At 44.1% G+C, this 21,299-nt stretch overlaps 1 protein-coding gene across 1 annotated transcript; it reads left to right on the top strand.

The window, feature by feature from the left end:
* Window positions 1–1,809: 1,809 nt before the first annotated feature.
* On the top strand, window positions 1,810–21,121 carry LOC101156206 (caveolae-associated protein 1). Its single transcript, XM_004080727.4, has 2 exons — window positions 1,810–2,631; window positions 18,116–21,121. Exons 1-2 carry the CDS (start codon window positions 2,101–2,103, stop codon window positions 18,992–18,994), a joined length of 1,410 nt encoding a protein of 469 aa, XP_004080775.1. The 5' UTR covers window positions 1,810–2,100; the 3' UTR covers window positions 18,995–21,121.
* The last annotated feature ends 178 nt before the right edge of the window (window positions 21,122–21,299 follow it).

The raw sequence follows: 21,299 nt of genomic DNA, 5'->3' as shown, positions 1-21,299 counted from the left end.
ATAAAGAAACTCTTATTTCAGGATATGAAGATAAGAGGATTCAAGGATCAACAGGTGCTTGAAGAATTCCAAATCCATGTGTGAACTTGATTGTGGTGAAATAATCAAAGCTCTTTTAATTACAACCAATGAGTATTCCATTGTAATGTGCAATAATGATTACTGAAATGTTTAAATTACAATCAATAACTATTGATTTTATTTACTTGATCTGCAATGTGTAGCAATAATTTCTGGTTTAATGTTATCATGTGTTCTAATGATAATCAATTATTATTACATATCGGTATCGTTACTGTTTACTGAAATCATGAATAATTGTTTTCTGAAGATCATCAATCATTTCTAGGCACTGGACTTTGTTACTTGAAGAGAATCTATCTGATCAGAACCGGATTTAAAACTCTGTAAAACTATCAAATGAATGAACTCAGTAGGGGTGGGATTATATAAGCTTGCTTCTTCCCACTCCTTTTCAAGCAATATATCAAACTCTACTTATACTTCAGTTAATGATCACTGTATTTAATTAAGCAAATGTGATTTAAGTGACATTTTTGTTTTGTTTTCTGTCTTTTTAATCTATGCATTTCATCATTTCTGTAATGACTTTGATAGATGTGTGTAATTTTTTTTATTGCTTTGACTACAATGCTTGAAATAAATCAATAAATCAAATCAAATCAATCAAATGTGTATAAATAAATAAATAAATAAATAAATAGTTTTTTTATATACTTTGTTTTGTTGATAGTCGCCCAAAACAATCTGAAATAAATACACTAATAAATATCTGAGGAAAAATCTTTTACTTTCCGTTCCACAAAGAAGTAAGTAAGTAATCTTGATTTATATAGCACTTTTAACAGAGAGAGACTCACAGACTCAAAAAAATGACACAAAAGCATACAAACTGAGGCAGACAGTTGAGCTTGTATATCGCCTAAACAATAATGGCTGATCAAGAGGCACAAACTCCATAAAAACGCTGGACAGTTCCGTCACGTTGTTCTAGTGATTCTGAGGTAGCATCAGTGAGTGACAGTAGAACTTTTTCAGCCTTTTTCAAGTTGGGAAAGTCAGAAAAACGTATTGACTCAAGAACATTGAACAACCAAACCTAAGAGCAGCTTATAAGCCTCCTATCCTAACATTATGCCACACAAACGGTAGCGATATCAGATCTATGCAGCTGTCCAGTTCAGATCCAGATTCCAGCTCAGACCAGGAAAACAAAGATGTTCATGGATCTGTTGATCTGACGGTGGATGATCAGAATGGAGCAGAGCAGGGAGCTGGTGGTCTGCTCAGAATATTTTTTTACATCACTGCTACAAATTTTAAAATGGCTTTTTTTTTTTACATCAGTTTGAATAGAGAAATGCTCAAAAATCCAACTCTTTTTAAAATGTATGCTTTTCCTCCATCATCAGAAAAGTCCCATAAGAACATTTTAAAGACACAATTTTCCTTGAAGTGGGTCTTTATCTGGTTTGGTTCGGCTCCACTCTGACTTTAATGAAAGGGTCTTTTTCATTTCAGAGGGCTGATGTAACTTTTCCTCCTTTCCTCGGTTTTCTCCTGCAGAAAATGTAAACCTGCTTTGGCTGCAGAGTCTGCAGAGCAGGAACAGAGGAGTAGAAACAGCAACAGATGCCTCCAAACATTCCTCCTCTGGCTCTGCCTCCGCTTGTGTACATGCATGTGTGCTGCAAAGAGGCGTGTCCCTGTGTCAGGAGGGAGGAGTCTGGCTGCGGTGTGGAATATTCATGGGGAGGAGCTGAATGGAGGAGGAGAGTGCAGTGGAAAAAGGAGGGCCGGAGAGAAAGTTTGCTATAAGCCTGATTACAGGGTTTTCTGCCTGCTGAGGCTTTCACAGCGCTTATGTGGTGCCATCTGGTATATCTGGTGCTTCCCTCTCAACTGGTCTGACCCTGGGATCTTGAAGTGAAGAGAAAAAGACAGAGAAGTGAATTTAGAAACAGAGGGAGGAACAGTCGCTCAGGGAATAGGAGAAAGAGAAAAGCCGTTGAGACAGGAGGAGAACCAGAGTTGGAAAAAAAGTCTGATTAACAGTCAAAATAGCAGAGATCCACCATCATGGCAGCCATGGAACCACTGGAATCTGCAAGTGCTCAGCTGGAGCCTCAAACCCTCACAGAAATCTCAGATGACGAGGTCAACCTGCCACCCTCTGATGATGAAGACAATGCTTTTGCAGCAGCCAAGAAAGACCCGCCGACCGTGAGCTCAGAAGGAGAAGGTCAAGAGGCCAAGGACGAGGCCCTGAAGGTGGACCAGCAAGTGAACGGGGTCTTGGTTCTCTCCCTGCTTGACAAGATCATCGGAGCGGTGGACCAGATCCAGCAGACCCAGAGCGGGCTGGAGACCAGGCAGCAGGAGATGGAGCGCTCGGTCATCAGCATCCAGGGCGAGCTGACCAAGCTGACCAAGAGCCACAGCACCACATCCAACAGCGTCAACAAGATGATGGAGAAGGTGCGCAAGGTGAGCGTCAACGTCAAGACGGTGCGGGCCACCCTGGAGAAGCAAGGGGGCCAAATCAAGAAGCTGGAGAGCAACGAGGCAGAGCTGCTGAAGAGACGCAACTTCAAAGTCATGATCTACCAGGTGAGATGGTGACACGGCGTTGTTTTCCTGATCTCTCAGAGGTGTGGAGGGATCTGCATGGGTCTGATGAAGGATGGGTGGGGCATACCGCCTCACAAAATCCTGCAGCATTCGGTGAATACCTAAGGATGCAGAAATGATTTGTTTTTTGATTAGGAGACGTGTATTATCTTAGGGAGAAATTCAAAGTTTACTGCAAAGTTGTCACTGGGAGACAGCCAAGTGTCAGCCGGTGCCGTTTACAGGAAACCCCAGGGAGCTAAATCTTAACCTTTGAATGTTTTGGGTCAAAAATGCTCTCCAGTGATGTTTTTTCATCAGTCTGCACTCTAATATATAATATGTGTTGAGTTTTGTGCAGCAAAGTTTAGTTTTGTATTTTAGTTTTAGTAAATATAAAGTAATTACAGTGATGTTAAATACATTTTCCGATTGCACCCATGTTAGAGTTTCCTCTCATGGTTGGAGTCTTCCTGTTTTTTTCCTTTTTGATTGGGGTTAAGGCTTTTTGAGAGTGATCTGAGCTGTGTGGGGGCTGCTGCAGGTCAGAGGTCAGCTCACAGGTCTGCTGCTGTGAAGGCCTTCTGCCTCTCAATTCATGTGCCCCCATCAGAGATGGAGACTTGAAGTTGAGATAAGGACTTGAGTCTCACTTGATGCTTGAGGTTTGGGACTTGTGAGTCATGTTCATGTGTTTGTTGTTTTCATCTCCAGCGCCTAACGATCGGTGTTTTTTCTGCGTTGGGAATGCAGAAGCAGCTCCTGTGTCCCAAAACCGCTTTTGACAACAATGTTCCTTTCAAACTCTCAGCTTTCTGAGTTGACTTAAATGGACTCAACTCGAGCAGGTCCTTGACTCGGACTTGTGGTCTTGCCATTCAGCACTGCCTCTGAGTCACCTCCAGCCCATTACGGTGTGTCTGAATCTCAGCCGGTGGCAGGGATTTTCTTTCACAGTGCACCATGTATGGGCCTGAGAGTTCAGGCTTCTACAAGCCTGCTGGCTGCAGGATCGGCATGGATTCCACTCAGAAGGTGATTTCATCTTTTCCTCAAAGACAGATTCAAACACCACAAAAATCCTCCATGACTAATGGAAGCAAAGCCATGAGTTAAGTTAGTTACAGAGAGGCAGGCTTTCTTTCAGCCCTCAGGATTGCTGTGGAGGGAGGGGGGTAATAGTTTTCAGCTTTTTGCACGGTGGCACGAGAACATTCAGAGTTTCCACCCTCAGCCTCCCTCTCTGGTTCCTTCAGCGTATTTGGGCTGCATGAGTCCTGTTCCAGCTCGCTCACAGACCTGACTGACACTTTCCTCAAAACAATCTGCAGATGAGCAGGGCACAGCTGTGTGGAAAAAAAAATAGCTGATTTCTTCATTCCAGCTGAAGGAATTCAGTTTCTCAACTCTTTCCCAATTGTACATCATCATAAATCTATTTTTAATCAGAGCTTAATAAATTCTTCAAGTTGCGGTTTCTGGTTTCCAATGCAGTCTAGCTGAAACATCAAACTGGATGTTGGATACAAACTGGCCCAGAAGGGCTGTTTTCTGGCTGCTTGACTAACTCAAAACACGCCTCTGTTTATGGTTACCAAACATGACATAATTAAAGTTGAACCCCCCCCAGAATAAAGCAGGAACACCATGCATTCTTCAGCTCCTCCGTGCTCTGCCGGGGAGGAACTCCCAGTTGTGAACAGTGTTTTGAGGTGAACTGGATTTTTCAGATTGTGACGGAATAACTGAGAACAAACTGTCTTTGTTCAGCAGGCGGACGTGTCTGAAACGCGTTATTTAGGTCAAACTTTTGAGGTTTTCCTCCCATCATTACTGTCAGACAGACATGTTCAACTTCTGAAGGTGGTGTTGGTGATCATGACAACATGATACGGTCAGAACCCTCATGACAGACGGTCCAACAGCTCCCTGTGTCAGAGCTCAGCTCTCTGTGAAGTCAGAAAGTGGCTCCGCCCCATTTTCCATTGCCTGCCGCCACAGACTGACGTTACGCCACCTATAGGATTCTGGGAGAAAAGGAAGCCTGAAGCAGGGCTGGAGCTTACCCCGCCCACCTCAACAATGGCTGAGATGAGTCCGGGGGGGGCTGTCAATCAAAAAAACAAAGCAAAATATGAACCCAACTTCTTCAAACGCAGCTGCCATGATTAGAAAAAAAACGCAAAAAACTTTGCCGGAAAGTCTTAACTTTTTCACGTGAGAGTTTAAGGGAAACTCCACAGGTTGTCCTTTATTGATGGACAAACATTTAACCATCCTGACTGAATTAAATGACATCATTTCCAGACTGAGGCTAGTTTGGTTTGAGGCCGAACCCCCGAGATAACCTCACTCTATAAATAACCTGAAAGCTGCAGAAAACGATGCAGTTTGAGCAGGACTGAATCACCGCACAGAGAAAGAAAGAGCTGCAGAGTTGTCTTCATTAAACTGTAGATCTGTGACTCGCTGATGGCGGCGAGTCTCTTCCTCACTGTCATTAGAGCTGGTTTTTGTGTGTCCAGCACAGACTCGACAGCAGCAGGTCAGTCGTGTTTAGCTGGAATTTGGGATCTCAGTGAAATCCCGTCAAACAGCGGCACGGCTGCTTCCTCAGCATTTCTAACAGACACCTCTGCTGCCAACAGGTTGTGTCTTCTAAGCAAAAACACATTTCAGTTCCAGCTTTGTGACGGTCATGTGCTTCAGCGATCAGGAGCCACCAGATGTGACTCAGGCAGTTTCAGAGGAAAGACTTTAAACCCTGATTTTAGGTGCTGATGAGGGGAGAAGATGAGAGAAGGTCAGCAACAACGGACACACCCCAATGTCTCACAGTAACAGAATCAGTTAAGTTGTGATTTTTGTAAATTGAATCTTTAAAGTATTTTCAGTTAGATTTAGCTCATTTTCCTTGGTGAAAACTTTTGTTTGTCTTTCTGCACTTTTCTGCTGCTGCTTTTGTGTTTTATCCCTACGTTTGCCTCACAAAGAGCCAGAACATGTGTTACTCTGCCTTTTGAAGTCTTCTGCAGAAACAGAACAGCCACCAGTCCCATGATCTGGATGACTATGAGTAGAAGCATTTGCTTCCATCTAACCCTCTCTGCATCCTCCTCCTCCTCTACATCCATGAACCTCCTCTTTGGTCTTTCCTGGCAGCTCCAACCTCAGCATCATCTTCAACAACTGTTCTTCCTCTCGGCCTGTCCAAACCGTCTCCATCTGCCTCTATGCACTGATCTCCAAGACATGATCTGTTCCTCTGACTTCTGACCCATCTGACTGGTATCTCAACCTTATCAGAGAGTCTTATCACGAAAGCTGAGCATAAAGAAGAACGGAGAGTAAGGAAGAGCGTGAGATATCTGGAGATGTCTCCCAGTGGTGCAGCACAGGCTTTAGTAAGGTTCTAGTTTTTAAAAAAGTAACTCTTTCTGTGTTTTCGGTTTAGTGGTGGAGTCATTAAGGAGGAGAAGTAGTGGCCAAGGTTTAAGGATTACACACATGATATGTTTCATATCACCAAAGAAAAGATGCGATTTCACACACGGTGCAGACTCACAGCAATGATGGTTTTTCTCAGACTTAAAACAACACACAGACGTTTGAACCCTATAGAGTCAGCAAACCATAGACTTCTTTACACGGTGTTCATTCCAGACAGCATCGGTCACAGTTTGTACTAGAACCGATCCAGCTGCAGTTTACCTGCTGTGCTTCTGCAAAACGCTTTTAACAGATCAAACCAGAACATCCGACCTGCCTTCAGAACACACCTCTGCTTTTTTTGAGCAGTTTCTGGAACAATGAGAAGAGGAGAGAGAGAGTGCTGCATGTGGGAGAGCAAAAACAAACCATGCGCTGAAGGGACGGGGGGAATGGATGGGTGTGTCAAGATGAAGACCAGGGGCCATATTTAGACAGATGATTCATAGCACAGGAATCCCCAGCTCTTCATATTAATCTCCTCTTTCTCACATGGAAGGAGTCACTGAATTGGTCCTCAGTCTCCCACATTCCTCCGCCTTAAAGGAGGAAGTTATTCCCCTCACGGTTACCTTACCTCCTCCTCTTCATTTTCCAGCTTAACTACGATCTAAACTCTTTAATAAACAGGAAAATTCAAAGAACATAGCAATGTTTTGAACCTCAAATTCCTCATTCTTGTGCTTTTAGCGCCTTGGTCGATCTCAACAGAAAGCTTTCATTGATCCGTGTTAGTCTAAAATGCAAACAGAAACCTTGACCCGATGACAGCAGGTAGCTTTAGGAAGCTCGATGTATGACCTGCAGACGGTTGAGTGTGTGCAGATCTGAAGCAGCCTGAGCGTGTCTGCTGAGCTCCAGCAGAACTCTTCTCCTCCAGCCACAAAACTGAAGCAGCCGTTTCTTCGGAGTGCACGTGTGGGTCCTTTTGTAATCAATTCTACTAAAAGAAAACCATGATAAAGTAAAATGATCATTTACAGAGTGTAGTACCAAAACCTGGTTAACACTTGTGCTATCGAGTGGGGTCCAGATGACCCTTGGAGGTACGTTAACATTGGGAGTGGGGTCCAGATGACCCCACTCCCAATGTTAACGTGCCTCCAAGGCACAAAGTGAGGTCTTTATTTTAGTTGGTGCTCGTCAGAACCACTGAAAATCACATTTCATGATTTTCTGGAAGTTTTTTTAGATTTCATTTTTCATTTTCGGTTTCCTTTTGGCATAATTGTCAAAGTTTTTTTTCTATTTGAATGCATTATCTCTGAAGTGCCCCACTTCTAACAGGTCTGTGCAGGTCTATATTTGGACATTTGAGCAGGAAACCTTCCTAAACAAGAGTCCCGCTCTGATTGTTTAAGTTTGGAGTCCTCAAAGGTTTTTACAGTTTACAGAAAGTTTTCATTCCTGTTTAAGATGGAAAATTGACAACAAATAGGGACGAGATGAAACACAAGCAAAGGAAAAAGGTCAGAAGGTGAAGGCAGAGGGGCAGGAATAAAGATCTAAACATATTTATTTAACCAGCAAAGAAGAAACCCCTTCTTAAAACAAATACATTTGAAACCTCCTTTTAAGTATTTCATTCTCATCTTTGAAAAGATACATTAAAACAAAGTCAACGTCTCCATTCTTGGAGCAAAAATGTCTAATCTTTTTCTAATCCCTGAAAAAATAGTTGTGCAAATTAGGGCACTTTAGAGTTCTTGTGATTTACAAAAACTGCAGGTGGGAAGGAACTTTTGCAGAGGTCAGTGTTGAAGCTTAAGCTCTGAGGAAACCATGGTTTCCATCAATGCAGGAGCCATGCAGGGTTCTTCATCGGGTTTGCAGGATTTGCTCATTTTCAGCACAAAACTGGTCTTAATGATCATTTTGAAGCTTCCTTGAGTCTAAATCTCCAGTACTTCTTTAACAGAAGATCCACAGCAGCAGCGGAAGAAGAAGCTCTTTACATATAAGAAAGGCCTTCATGTTGTAATTAAAAAACAGCAGTCTGTCCTTCGTTCTCTTTGAGACAAGCTCACTTTTGTCCAACCAAAGTCTGAAATCCAACACAGAGTCCTCCTGGAGTTTGGTAGATGTCCTCAAAGCCATGTTTCTGCGTACAGATCTGTCACAACACCATGCATTGAAATCCTTTATCTTTATTTGCGTTGTCTGCCCGTGACATTTACATTTAAATTCTCAGTCAGGTCCAGGTCCCAAAACACCGGAAGTCAAGTAGAAGGAAGCCAAACTTTTACACCTGTGGGACATTTGGGATTTTCAGAAACCTGAGCCACTCTCTCCAAAAGCAGGTTAATTTGTAGCTGCATTGTTCAATCCATTTATGCTCACGTGTCATCTGTGATGACTACGAAGGATCAGAGCTGAAGACCTGAGTTAAGAAACCCAGAGAACCAAGCTGAGGACCACTGTGGTGCAAGAACAATCTGAGCTTCTCCATCGTCTCAGTTGGTTCTACGATGGCGGGTTCTGTGTGAGAACCATGATCTGGCTGTCTTTGAGCCAGTGTGACCCGCTAAAAGGGCAGAATGTTGGATTATGGGGGGCAGTTGTTTTGCTCTGAGAAATCCAGACAAACACGATGAAACCTCCAATGCGGTTTTTGCTCGGATTCTACTCGGCTCTGGTTCTGATTCACTTCCCTAAATGTTTTATTAGTAAGTAGGAGCCCAGTACCGTGAGTCACACTTGAGTGAGTCACAGCTTATTGAAAACATTTGTTTGTTTCCTCCTATGATCCTCTGCACCATGTGATCCCAGCTTTGAAAGGCCACTGGCACCATGGCCTCTGAACAGAGGAGCGTTTGTCCTCTGTGAGGACCACGATGTCCAACTTCCTCAGAACCAAAGCTCTGATTTGACACTCAGTCCGGAGGTTCATGGGAAGTTTTGGGTTGAATGCTGTAAAACTCCAGTGAAAGTGATTAGATGGAAGAGTCAGTGCTGAAATGCTGTCCAATCTGTGCCGCCTGCGTGGTCTTGGTGTTGATATGTGGCTACACAACAGCTAGAAATCTGCCGCCAACTCACACAAAGCAAGCTTCTCATGACATGATCCATTAGGTTATTGTCTGAGGGATGGGATCAAGAGTTCCTGAGGAAAACTGTGGTCAAACGGTTCCAACATTTCTGTTATTTCTACTCTCTGCTGTCCATAAAGGTACACTGAAACCAAACAATGTGAGCGTAAAGTGCTAACAAGGCAGGGAAAGAATGCCTTTCATGACCGCAAAGCTCATGGCTGCTCTCTGGGAGCCAAAGACTCTTTGCATGAGCAGGACAGTTAGCAGGAGAGGAAGAGGCCACTTCTTCTGCAGCTTCATAAATCTTTCAATAAACATCAGCCTCCTACATTGTTATTGGAAAGGGAAACACAGTGTCACCATGGCGATGGCCGCCGCCATTCCTTCAGTGTCCATGTGTCCCTGTTAGTCAAGCCTGGGGAGTTGAACTCCAGGAGGGACAGAGAGGGGGCAGAAGACCTGCCACGCTCTAGTTTCTGTGCTGGAGTTCAGCTTCAGTTTGTAAAAGAAGCTGGAATTGTTTAGTTAGGAAGTCTCCAGGAAATACTCTCTGACTGACGGCCATTTTTCACTCAGCGCACGCACTGTTGCGCCGCAACGCCAGGCTGCATGGAGGTACGGGGTCAGAATTCCTGGGGGACAAACTCAAATCTTAATCTGACCATAAATAGTAGCACAGCATGAAGAGACCTGAGCTGCCCCCACAGCACATATCTGCAGCCTTGGGAACACATCATTGTTGGAGGGGCAGGACACAAATTCTCCAGGCTCCTCTGGAAAAGCTGATTCTCAGAGGTTTGGGCAAAGATACCCGCTGACGAGATTTATTCAAACATAATCACTAGTTTGTGAAATAAAATAAAGACATTTAAGCAAAGGAGTGGAACATCAATAAATATGACGTACTGAAAAGAAAACCATTTGAAAAACAACATTTCCTTTTACTAGATGATTTCATTCATGAAGGGTTGTGTTTCCAAAGGATCTAAAGAAACGGTTTATTTAAAGACTTTCTCCCATCTAATTTTACTTTTACTTCTCGGTGTTACCAGTTTGTGTCCAGTTCCTCATTCTGGAAATGAAAACAGTGCCGGTGAGTGCTCACCATGAAGGCCATGAACGGGAAAAGCTGCATCACACCTGCTAGACTCTTGGTAGTTATCTGCAGGATCATGGAACCACTTTGACACCTGGTGTCGGTGCATGCACTGCTTTGCCTGCATGGACATGTCAGATCTGCAGCAGGGGGTTCCTCCTCGGCGGGATGGCAGAGGAGGAACCACTGAGGTTCTTTTGCTCTGCAGGAAAATCTGTTGGCACTAAAATCAAAATCTGTCCACGAGTAAATCTGCAGTGGCTGCAGCAGACTGGACAGTCCCGAATATATGCGATAGTTGTGACTCCCACATTAGTGACCCGTGTCAGAAAGTTAATGTATCTAGTCAGGTCGTCATTCATAGAATAAAATCTTAATTGATCAAATCCACTGTTCATTTTCCATCCACCTTCAGAACCCACTGACTCCCGTTTGGGGTCTTTGCTGGAGCCTACCCCATCAACTGTTGGGTGAGGGTGGGGTAAACCCTGAACAGCTGTTGCAGGGCCACACAATCACAGTCACACCGAGGGGCAGTTTAGAATCACCAATTAACTTCTAAAGCATGTTTTTAGACCGTGGGAGGAAACAAGGAGCCCGGGAGAAAACCCACACATGCACGAGGAGAACACGCAACGTCCGTCCTCGCTGTGAAGCGAGTATGCTAACCACTGCACCACCATACCCACACACCATTGTGCCCAAGCAGAACCCTCATGATTAAATAATGAGTGTGAGGAGGAAAAACCTTAGGGCTCCCGCATGTTTCCGATAGCCGTGTGGGTGGGCCTTTAGGTTGGTTAAAGTCCTGCAAATATGGTTTTGAGGGTCTGAGGATGCTGGAAAATGTCACTCCTTCCTTTGGTTTGGTTTCACTCTGATTGAGCCAAACCCTCTGAAAGATCACGCAGTTCCAACAACAGCTTGTCCAGAAAAAAAAACTCTACAAGGAGCAGGAAGAAAACCAGCTTTTCCCTCTGCCATCATCCACACCACCTTTTCAGAAGAGACAGCTCCATCCTCTTCATCTACTTCTCTGGGTTTGTTGTGGGGACAGGTGTGGTTAACCCTAGCTTAGTCTCCTCTTAACCTAACTCATGGTCAGCTGGGAAGTCCTTAGTGTTTCTGCCTTTTCTCCTTCTGAACTTCTCCAGTGCTGATTTGGAAATGCACCAAGACTCTCCTTTAAGGTGGATCACAGTTTGCTCAAGTTTCTCTTTACATCTGCCAAACAAGACAGAGTATTGAACAGAATGAATGCTGGTTCTGACCCAAGACTGTGAACAGTCAACAACACGTTTGACTGTTACCATGGAGATGGGTTAGTCCCTTCTGGAGCTCTGGCTCACATGAGCTCTCCATGCTTTGATCCAGATAATAGACACCATGCATGAAAGATGGTGACAAAGGAAGCATAGCTGCTCCTGAACGTAGCTCGGTGACTCATTTGTCTTTGTCCTCGGGGGACTGCGGCGGAACATCACTTTATATAGCCATTCCACCGTGGTCCCATCCTGACTGAAGGGGCCAAGTAGACCGAAGGAAAGAGAGGGAACTTTTTCCCAGGGTTCTGTTTGGGAACAACCTACTTTTTCCCAAAGCATTCCCACGACAGAACCGCCGAGACGGTGAGCTGAGACGACAAAAAGTCCTTGACCGTCTGAGTGTGATCGGCTCCAGATGACTGAGAATATACTCCCCCTGTACCCCCATCAGTACCCCCGCGTGCTTTGGCTTTTTTTCTCCTTTGTGAGTCAGTTCATCTCAGAATGAGTCCTTTTTATTTCAGGTTTGTTACACAATGGAAAAAGTAAAGCGTGCAGGGGTACTCTGGGAAACGCTGTTCTAAACCACCGCCAGAAGAATCTGGGAAGTCATGGTGGCAGTTCCTCAAAAGACCACTGGAGGCAGATTTCAGAAGAGGGCAAAAACTTATTGTCCCATGTTAAAAACCCAATCCACTGAAAATGGTCTTTTTGGCCTTCTGTTGCATTTCTGAGTTTTTCTTTATTTTGAATTTGGAGCATAAGAAAAAAGTCCATTTTAAGACGTTTGTGGCAGTGAAAATAACCTGGAATGCCACAAACTTCCTGCTCCGCCCCTTTCTGATCATCCACCTGTAGACTAATGGATCCATGAGCGTCTTTGTTCTCCTGGTCTGAGCTAGAATCTGGATCAGAACTGGACGGATGGATAGATCGGATATTACTGTTAATGTTAGGCCGGGGGTGGGGGTGGGGGGTAAGCTAGTGGGAGAGAGTGTCAATGTAGGGATGATGGGAAATGAGGTGTGGCTTACTGCCCGGCAACAGTCCCGCCCATAACTCAGAGATGAATTTCTGATGAAGTCCTGCCGCTCTGCAGAAACTATGTCCTAGAAACGACACCAATTTTTTGATTTGGGGTTAAAAATGTCATCATCACGATTAAAAAAAAACAGATCAAAAAATGATCGGAGTGGAACTTTAGGGAAAACACTTTCCACGAAGAAAGAGGAAGCTTTTTTTTTTTTTTAATGGGACATCCTTTAAACAATCAGGTTCCATGTTCAGCTTTGAGTCGCCACATCTTTGTGAGTTTGTGTGTTGAATGTACACATAACTCTCCTTATCTCCAGTCAGCCATGTTTAGTCTGAGAGCCTGTCTTCAGTTGACATCTCCGCTAACATCAACATTTACTTGAGTCTGGGGTGTTAATGATGCAGGCTTCTGTTAAACGAAGCGCTGATCACGGCTCAGCAGACAGATTATTGTCGGGTTTGATTTCACTTTGTGTCTTAAAGACAACACAGGAGCGTGTCGTGTTTGTGTGCATCACACAAACACGACACACTCTTGTGTTTGTGTCCTGTTTGTGTATCACACACAAGCTGCCTGGGGGAATTTAGGGTCAGCAGACTCCACCAGAGTCTCCTGATTTTAGTGAAAAAAATTCATTTTTATTGTGAAATCCAGGCAAACAGGCCATTTCCTTCCAGCATAAAGGTCATTATTTTTGCTCATTGCCCTGTGATAAGCCTTCGGGTGGTGTTAACTGATGCATAAAAACATTTTCACAGCCACCCACCTCAGTCAGCTGCCCTGTCAGTCCGACATTCTTTCCTATTTGCTCTAATTTAGTCCTTTTTCTTTGGACAGATTTCCTGCCGTGAGCATCCGTCACAAGCGTGCACATCTTTTCTTCCCCACACTCTCTCCTGGAAAAACCCCAGAAAAAAGGAAAAAACCTGTTGGACAGCTGGCAGGGGGGCTCAGAAATGTTACCGTTTTTTCGTCTTTAAGGATTTGTTTCCATGCTTTTGTTTCTTAAGAGCATGACAAATAAAAAAGCCATAATTATCAGACTTGAAAAGTGTGGTTTCAGCAGTAAATCATCTACTAATGCCACAAAGGTATCAGAGAAAAGGAAATCAGAATCTCCACGCGGGCTAATGGCATTATGCAAACAGGGAAGCTGAAGGAAGATGTTTCCAGTTCCTCTTTTCCTCTTTACACAAGCGATTTTACCAAGAGGATTCCCCTTTTTCCTAGATTTGCAGGAAAATCCCCCCGTGTGTGGGTGGGTGGGTGGGTGTGTCATGGAATGTGGAGTCATGCGGACACACTGATGTGCTTTTCCACCGCGGCCGGGGAGCTCTTGGTGGTTTCAGCTTAAAGGGAAACAGAGGCGGGTGTGTTGCATCTGCCTCAGGACTGACTCACTTTCTGATGTAACCCCTCTTCCTTTTATGTGGATATATTCCAGTTGTTGTATTGCTCCTGACTGCTGCCATGGCGACAGCGGAGCGTTTAGCTGCTGCCCTTACAGGCAGAAAGGCTTCAGTTTGTCTTAGACATCAGCATGATAGAGGTGGACCGAGTGACCCTGAAGACACAGGATCAGCTGCTTCCAGCATTCAGACCGGGAGCTTCCTGCCTGTGAGGAGAGGATGACATGAACCGGTGAAACACAAAAGCACAGACCTCCACTGACGCTAAGGGTCTTAGTGATCTTTCTTCTTTCTCTGCTGTGCCTCCACAGCAAAGCCAGAGGAGGAGCTGTTGGTGAGACAAAAGAAACTGAGAACCACGCCGTGGCGGCGTTTGCGCCATCACGGTTCGGACGTCACACAGGAGTTTTACTTGTGTTAGGTTTGTTTGCTTCATTTGTGTGTAGTTTTTGTGAGAGTAGCACAGAGTTACTGCCAGACGTCGCATTTTGTGGGGATTTTAGCAGTTTTTCAGAAGGGAATGAAGGAGGGTTGCCAGAGAGTGGAGGCGGAGCCAACGTTTCCCTCAAGTGCTCTTTTATTGGACAAAAGCAGTGTTAAAATGTGAGCCCTCCTCGGCCTCACACCCCACATGGAGCCTCACGGACGGATTAAACTGGGTTTTTACAATAACAATAAAGTCAGTTTGTTTTTCTTAAAGTCCCACTCCGATCATCCGTTGTTCTATCTTCAAAGCCCGGTGGTCTTTTAATGATGATGATGCCCGTTTTAGCCAAAAACAGAAACCTGTGTCGTTTGCTAGGACATAGTTTCTGCAGAGCGACAGGACTTAATCAGAATTTTACCTCTAAGTTGTGGGTGGGACTGTTGGTGCACAGCAACCCCACCCCCCTTTTCCTTCCTGTTGCTGAGACCCCTCTGTTCAGAGCTTTCCTGCTAGCTTACAGCCCCTCACAAGTTTTTTTCCTTCTCTTGATTCACATTGACCTGAACAAAGAAACACTCAGAAATGCAATTTTGATCTTCATTTTCTTCATAAATAACCTCCATCATCAGAAAACTGCCACAAGAGCATGTTAAAAACTACCAAAACACCATTTTCATCAGAGTGGGTCTTTGAGGTTTCTCACTCAGTGACATGATCAGGAGAAGCTGCAGTGATCAGAACTGATCCGGGTCTCCGAAACCTGGAAAAGAAGCTTCAGCTTAAACTCTCCTGTGGAAACATGGGAGGTTATGAAATCCCACCGGTGTCCCACTTTGTGAAATATGACAGTTTTGTAAGATTAGTGCAGAGGTGAGATTTTGAGCTGCATGAATCTGTCTCACTGACACACACACACACACACACACACACTATGCTTCACGTGTTTTCCTTTAGCTCTTGGTGTTTCTTCTTGTCTCTGCAGCAGCAGCGTGTTTCGTTAATTGGGGGGGGGGTCAGGAACTCAGAGCACCAAGGTGAAGGCCTCACCTTCCATTGACCACTGCCTGTGGAGCACCTCCAATGAAAACACGCTGACCTGACCGGTGACTTCTAGAAAGTGCAATTATATTGCAAACCTTACAATTTAAGATATATTGAGTATTTATTATTGAATAATTTTTCACAGCCTGAAGCTGCAGGAAAACCTGAAATCATCCATCTGTTTGGTCCTGTTAGGGGTCACAAAAGGTTTTCACAAAAAGATCCTGAGTCTTAAGGTCGTGTCACACAGCCACTACTGACATGTTGCATGGATGAAAGTTGGTCATACATGAACCTACTTGGAAAAAGTGAGAAAAGTTGTGGTTCTTTACGTGAAATTTTCACAGATGTATCGTGAATGAACCACAATAAAACCAAAGAAGTACACATAAACCATGCAAAGAACATGTGAACCAAGGTAAACTGTGTGATTATTGCGCTGTTTATATGCAATAGATTAGTAATTCGTGTGTCAATTATGTCACTTGAAAATGCCGTAGACGCGATATAAAAGAAGGAGGGTCTAAGGGCAGGGATGTCCAGTTTAGTTTAGTCTGTTTAATGAGTTCAGTTTAGCATTTTCCTATTGAATTCTATGTATTCATGATCCTTATGATTGTATGTATACTTTACAATTGCCGGTACGAAGCCCATTGAGACGACTGTTGTTATGATTTTGGGCTAAAGAAAAAAATTTGAAATTGAAAATATACATTGGTGGTTCATATGGGAAAAGTCCGATAGACATTCGCGGGCGGAACGGTCGTGGAAAGACACAAATCACAAAAATCATTCTCACAATTGTGTAAGATTTACATAATAATTGCGTATAAACTGCAGAATTCTCGACCGACCAAACATCCCGAACATGTCAGGTAATGATTAATAAAGGTTGTCATTGAATCATTTTGTAGTAGCTTGTGCTAATGAGTTCTGACCGGATAAGAGCCAGTCAAAGACTTAGTTGAAATGATAGTCGGTTGTTTTTTTAGGGATGGAGCAGAAAAAATCTGAGTCTGCAGGTATTTCCCTGCTGCGAGGGACAGCTAAGCCCACTCCTCCAAGGTCATGGGGAGTCTGAACACCGCCGCACAATGCCTTCATAAAATGACCATCGGCGTCCCGGCAGACCAAAACAATGGATTTGCCTCCACCCTGAGCTCTCGTTCCCATACTTTCCAGCTAACACTTTGATGCTATCACCTTCCTGCTGGGCAGATGGTTTTCCAAGAGAACTAGGAATCCTCCCATTTTTTCCTTCTGGAGTCATGCAGCAGCATAAAAACATGTCCATTTTCCACACCTTGCTCCAGCTCTCACTTCCTTATCTGGGACTCCTTTGTTCAGGTTCAGCCATGTTCCTGTTTTGACCATAAAAGCAGAGCAGGCGGAGAGGAAATGACAACCTAGAGCGCCTGCAGACTCTCAGGAGCCCATTGGAAGCCCCCCCACCCAACCCCTTTTTCCAATTTCTTCATTAGCAACGGTGTGAGGGTGACAAAAGAAGTCATAGGTGTCCAGAGGGGGGATGAAGAAACCGAATGAAAGAAAAGAAATCAGCTCTCCTGAAGTTGAGGAAGACTTTGGCATGAGTCTAGCAGAGTCAGACTTCAGGCCTCTGGGGAAGGAACCCCCCCTCCAGACGAGGCACAGGCTGAGACACGGGAACAAGGCAATCGGAAATATCTATCAGCCTAGTAATGGAAAAAAATCACAACAAAGTGGAAGATAAACTAACAAGGTGGTCACCAAACCCTCAAGTGTGACAGAGCAGAGCCGACAGAAAAGTGGAAACTGCAGTCCTCAGGGAGAGAAGGCAGGAACCGACCAAACAGAACAAACTCAGGATGAACCAAAATAGGCTGCTCTCCACCGCAGTGCCGGCGGCAGGTGTGTGCGACTCCACAGAGGGCCACAGGTGTGTGTGTGTGTGTGTGAGTGGTGGGCGGGGTCAACAGGGAGGAGCTCCAGTCAGCATGCTCAGAAACGGAGAAAGCCAGACACACAAATGAAGAATTCGGGCAGAAAAACTGTTCTGGCAGCCAAAAGGTTGGGGGTTCAAGTCTCCATGACTCCAGTTGTATATCTCTAAAGTTGCATCCGAATTCCTTCCCTACTCACTACATAATGCGTTTGCCATTTTCTAGTGCTGTCTGAATCTACAATTCCAACATTCAGTGCCCTAGAAAATTTCCCAGAAGTCTTTGCGAAAACCAGTGTGCATCGATGCTCACTAGATTGGCGAATATAGACCACAATGCATTGCAGCGCAACAATTTTTGCCCAAAAAATTTGTTTTTTAAATAAACTATCAACATTTTCGTCTTGAGAAGACATTGGACTCATAAATAATTGTCCCAAAACGCTCATATTCTTAGACTTTAACTTTGTGAAATCGGTGACGTCATATCTGCCGTTCAAAAAAATAAATTGGTGAGCATGGTGTCAAAATTGCTTTTAAAATTCAGGGCACTGCATAGTTTTTAGGAGTTAGGGTGGGAATTCGTACACAGCCTAAGTGTCCTTGAACCTGAAAGTGGGTAGGTGCTACAGCAGCTCTTGCATTTAAATGACAAAATTTCTAAATCTTCTTGAGAAAACCAAAACCAATGTCCACTGATGAACTGAACCATGGTTTGATCCAACGTCGTGTTAACATTGAGCATTTTTTACCTTTTCTTCTCTGCAGGATGAAACAAAGCTTCCTTCAAAACTTAGCATTTCCAAATCCATGAGGACCTCCGAGTCCGTCACCGGCAGCAGAGGAGGCAGCATGCTGGAGCTCAAAGAAGCCATGGAGGAGCCTGGAGAGGAAGCGGGAGAAGGGGAAAAGGAAGACAAACCCCATGTGGATCTGTCATCGGATGAGGAGGGTTTGGAGATCGAAGAGGTCATCGAGGAGTCCCGCGCTGAGCGCATCAAGCGCAGCAGTCTGCAGCGAGTGCAAACCCTCAAAACTGTTTTCTCCAGGGAGAAGATGGATCGAACCAGAGCCAAAACCAAAGAGAACCTGGAAAAGACCAGGCAAAAAACCAAGGATAACATTGAGAAAACTAAGCAGAAGACTAAGGAGAACCTAGAGAAGACCAGGCAGAAAACCAAGGATAACATTGAGAAAACAAAGCAGAAGACTAAAGAGAACCTGGAGAAGACGCGCCATAACATCGAGAAGAAGATGGGGAAACTCGGGACCCGCATGAGTGTCAATCCTGAGCGCAAGCAGAAGATGAAGACATCCAGCGACAAAATGAAGAAGGCCTTCACGCCAGACCACGTTGTTTACGCCCGATCTAAGACAGCCATGTACAAAGTGCCCCCTTTCACCTTCCACGTGAAGAAGATCCGCGAGGGCGCCGTTGAAGTTGTCCAGGGAACGGAGATGGTGGAGGTGTCGAGGGATATCGAAGCCCTGGATGAAATCGAAGGGGAGGGGGAGGACGTCGAGGTGGAGGTGGAGATGGAGATACCCAATGGAGGTGGGGATGAAGATGAGGTGGAAGACGAGGAAGAGGAGGAAGAGGAAGAAGCCCTGCAGGAGCATGAGGACAAAGACAGAGACAGTGAATAAATGTTAAGTCAACAATTTGTTTACAAAGTCCAGAGGTTGTAAAAACTAAAACAAGTTTTGAGAATAAAAACAACTATTCACAAAATCATTGAGGCTTAAAACAGTTTGAGCCTTTTTTTTTTTTTTTATCGTGCCCGTTACTAACTTTGTTTTCACCAAAGAATTGACCGAAAGTCCGCCACGAACACGTCAAAGTGAACATTCAAAATAAGTGCAGCCTATCTTCATTTCTAGGACAGCGTGGAGGAGTCTTGCAGGTCAAAGAAAGTTGCATAAATAACGCAGGTTACTGTGAGCCTGTCTGTAAGTCACCTTGATGTTAAGTTCAGAGACGAGGTTGACACACAGAAAAATCTCTGTTGTTTAACATGCTTAGCAGCTGTTATCAATGCTAATAGGGCAGCACGCCTTTACAGAACCATTCAAAACATTTTGTGTTAATCTGACACGATTAAAGACAGATCTGCCCAAAACTGTCAAATAATCTTTATTTTTACCTGTTCTCAAATGAAATGTTACTTTTTTGGTCTTCCACCTGGAGCCAAACAAACCTTTCCACTCATTTAAAGGATAGGTTATTAGTTAACAAAAGGCTTTTATTTACCAAAGCTATCAGATGAAGGTTTTGGTGGAACCGTTTAGTCATAAGTTACAATAATGTGGTTTAAAGTGTGGTTGGACTCTCTGAATCCACTTTCTTCAGTGGAACATAACTAAAGACCTCTGCTTAAACCTAAGCTGGGTGTCAGCCTCTGAACGTTGGAATAATGGACACAGGACCGCTTGGCTGTGCTTCATATCTGCACACACTCTGTAAGCTAATGTCAGAATAACAGTGTGCATCACTCTGGCATGTGTAAACTTTTCTGCCAAACTTCATTTGACCTGCAGCTCTTTGCTGGCATAAAAAAGACCCCCATTTCCAGGAGTCAAACACACCCGAGTTCACACGAGAACGTTTTCAGTATCACATTTCATGCACACTTTTTTTTTCTTTGCTCTTCCAGCATTTAAAGTCCTTTTTAACGTTATCTTTTGCTACTCTATTCATCCAATTTAGAGGCACAGAGACCATGGTTCTAATGTTTATTGATATATGTGTTTTTTCACACTAGTGCTTGCTCCTCATGTATTTCCATGGAAGCCGTTACTGCTGTTGAGTCCTTCGCATAGTGATTATCTATTAATGTGCAAAAAAATCATGCAAATATACGTGTATACAGTTATGCTCTTTTCTTGTTTACATTTGTTTGATTGCCTCCAAACCATGACTAAAGTGTTAACCCCCCACCCCCCGCGCGCCTTGAGCTTTGAGCATGCGCAGTGTGCGCTCTTGAACAACTCAGGTTTGGTATTCTCACACTGCCCCCTGCTGACTGACTGGAAATTCCACTCAAACACACAAAGAAGCTGCTGATGAAAGAAAGCAGCAGGAATATTTCTGAAAACCCTGCTTTATCCGGGCTCTCCTTCACATTTGATGCGAGTTACTACACATTCATCAAATACAGAAATGCATACATCTACTAATCAAACTTATTGGAGCAAAATTCAATAAAATACAAATCCCAACATCTCAAAGAAACAAACATAAAACAGAGACGTGCCTGAGAAAACACACCTGTGTTTTTGTATCCTGGAAACATGACAGGACGCAGGTGACACAGGTGACCCGGGTGACACAAATGACCCAGGTGACGCAGGTGACCCAGGTGACGCATACACAAGTGACACAGGTGAGCTCTCTGAGTAGACAGCATGGAAAGAAACAAGAGCCACAGCTCAATATAAGGAGTGCCACGGTCTCAGGAGCAGCCGTGTTTTTCGGGAGAAATCCAGAACACTGATTCTCTTTTATGTGAAGGACCTGAGAGAACAAATGTCCGGGTAAAAGAGACTGAAAACTTAAGGCGATCGCATTTGGAAAACTGCTTTCTGCAGGTATGATTATTTTCTTGGAGCTGATGCTTTCATATAATGTGAATCTGTCTCTGATCGGTGTTCATTTCCAGCTCCTCTGGACGTGTAGTTCAGCTGTTTCTGAACAGTCGTGTTGATCAGACTCCTGCAATCTGTTGCATTGCTTAACCACTAATGCCTTACCTAATAAAAGCTCATTTGATTCAACTCTTTTGGTTTTCTTGAGTTCCTTTTCCACAACAAGAAGAAGTCATGTAATCCAGGAAAAAGAGCACGGCCAACATTTATTGATAGATTATTTACAGTGATCCTAAATAAAATGCTACTTTAGGAAGTCAATTAAAAATACCAACACAGCTGTTTGGGGAAGAATGTATGATGCTGT

The sequence above is a fragment of the Oryzias latipes genome, chromosome 19 (assembly GCF_002234675.1).
Source record: "Oryzias latipes chromosome 19, ASM223467v1".
NCBI lineage: Eukaryota > Metazoa > Chordata > Actinopteri > Beloniformes > Adrianichthyidae > Oryzias > Oryzias latipes.
Note: the sequence above shows the minus strand (reverse complement) of the source record. Positions and strands in the feature narration are given on the sequence as shown.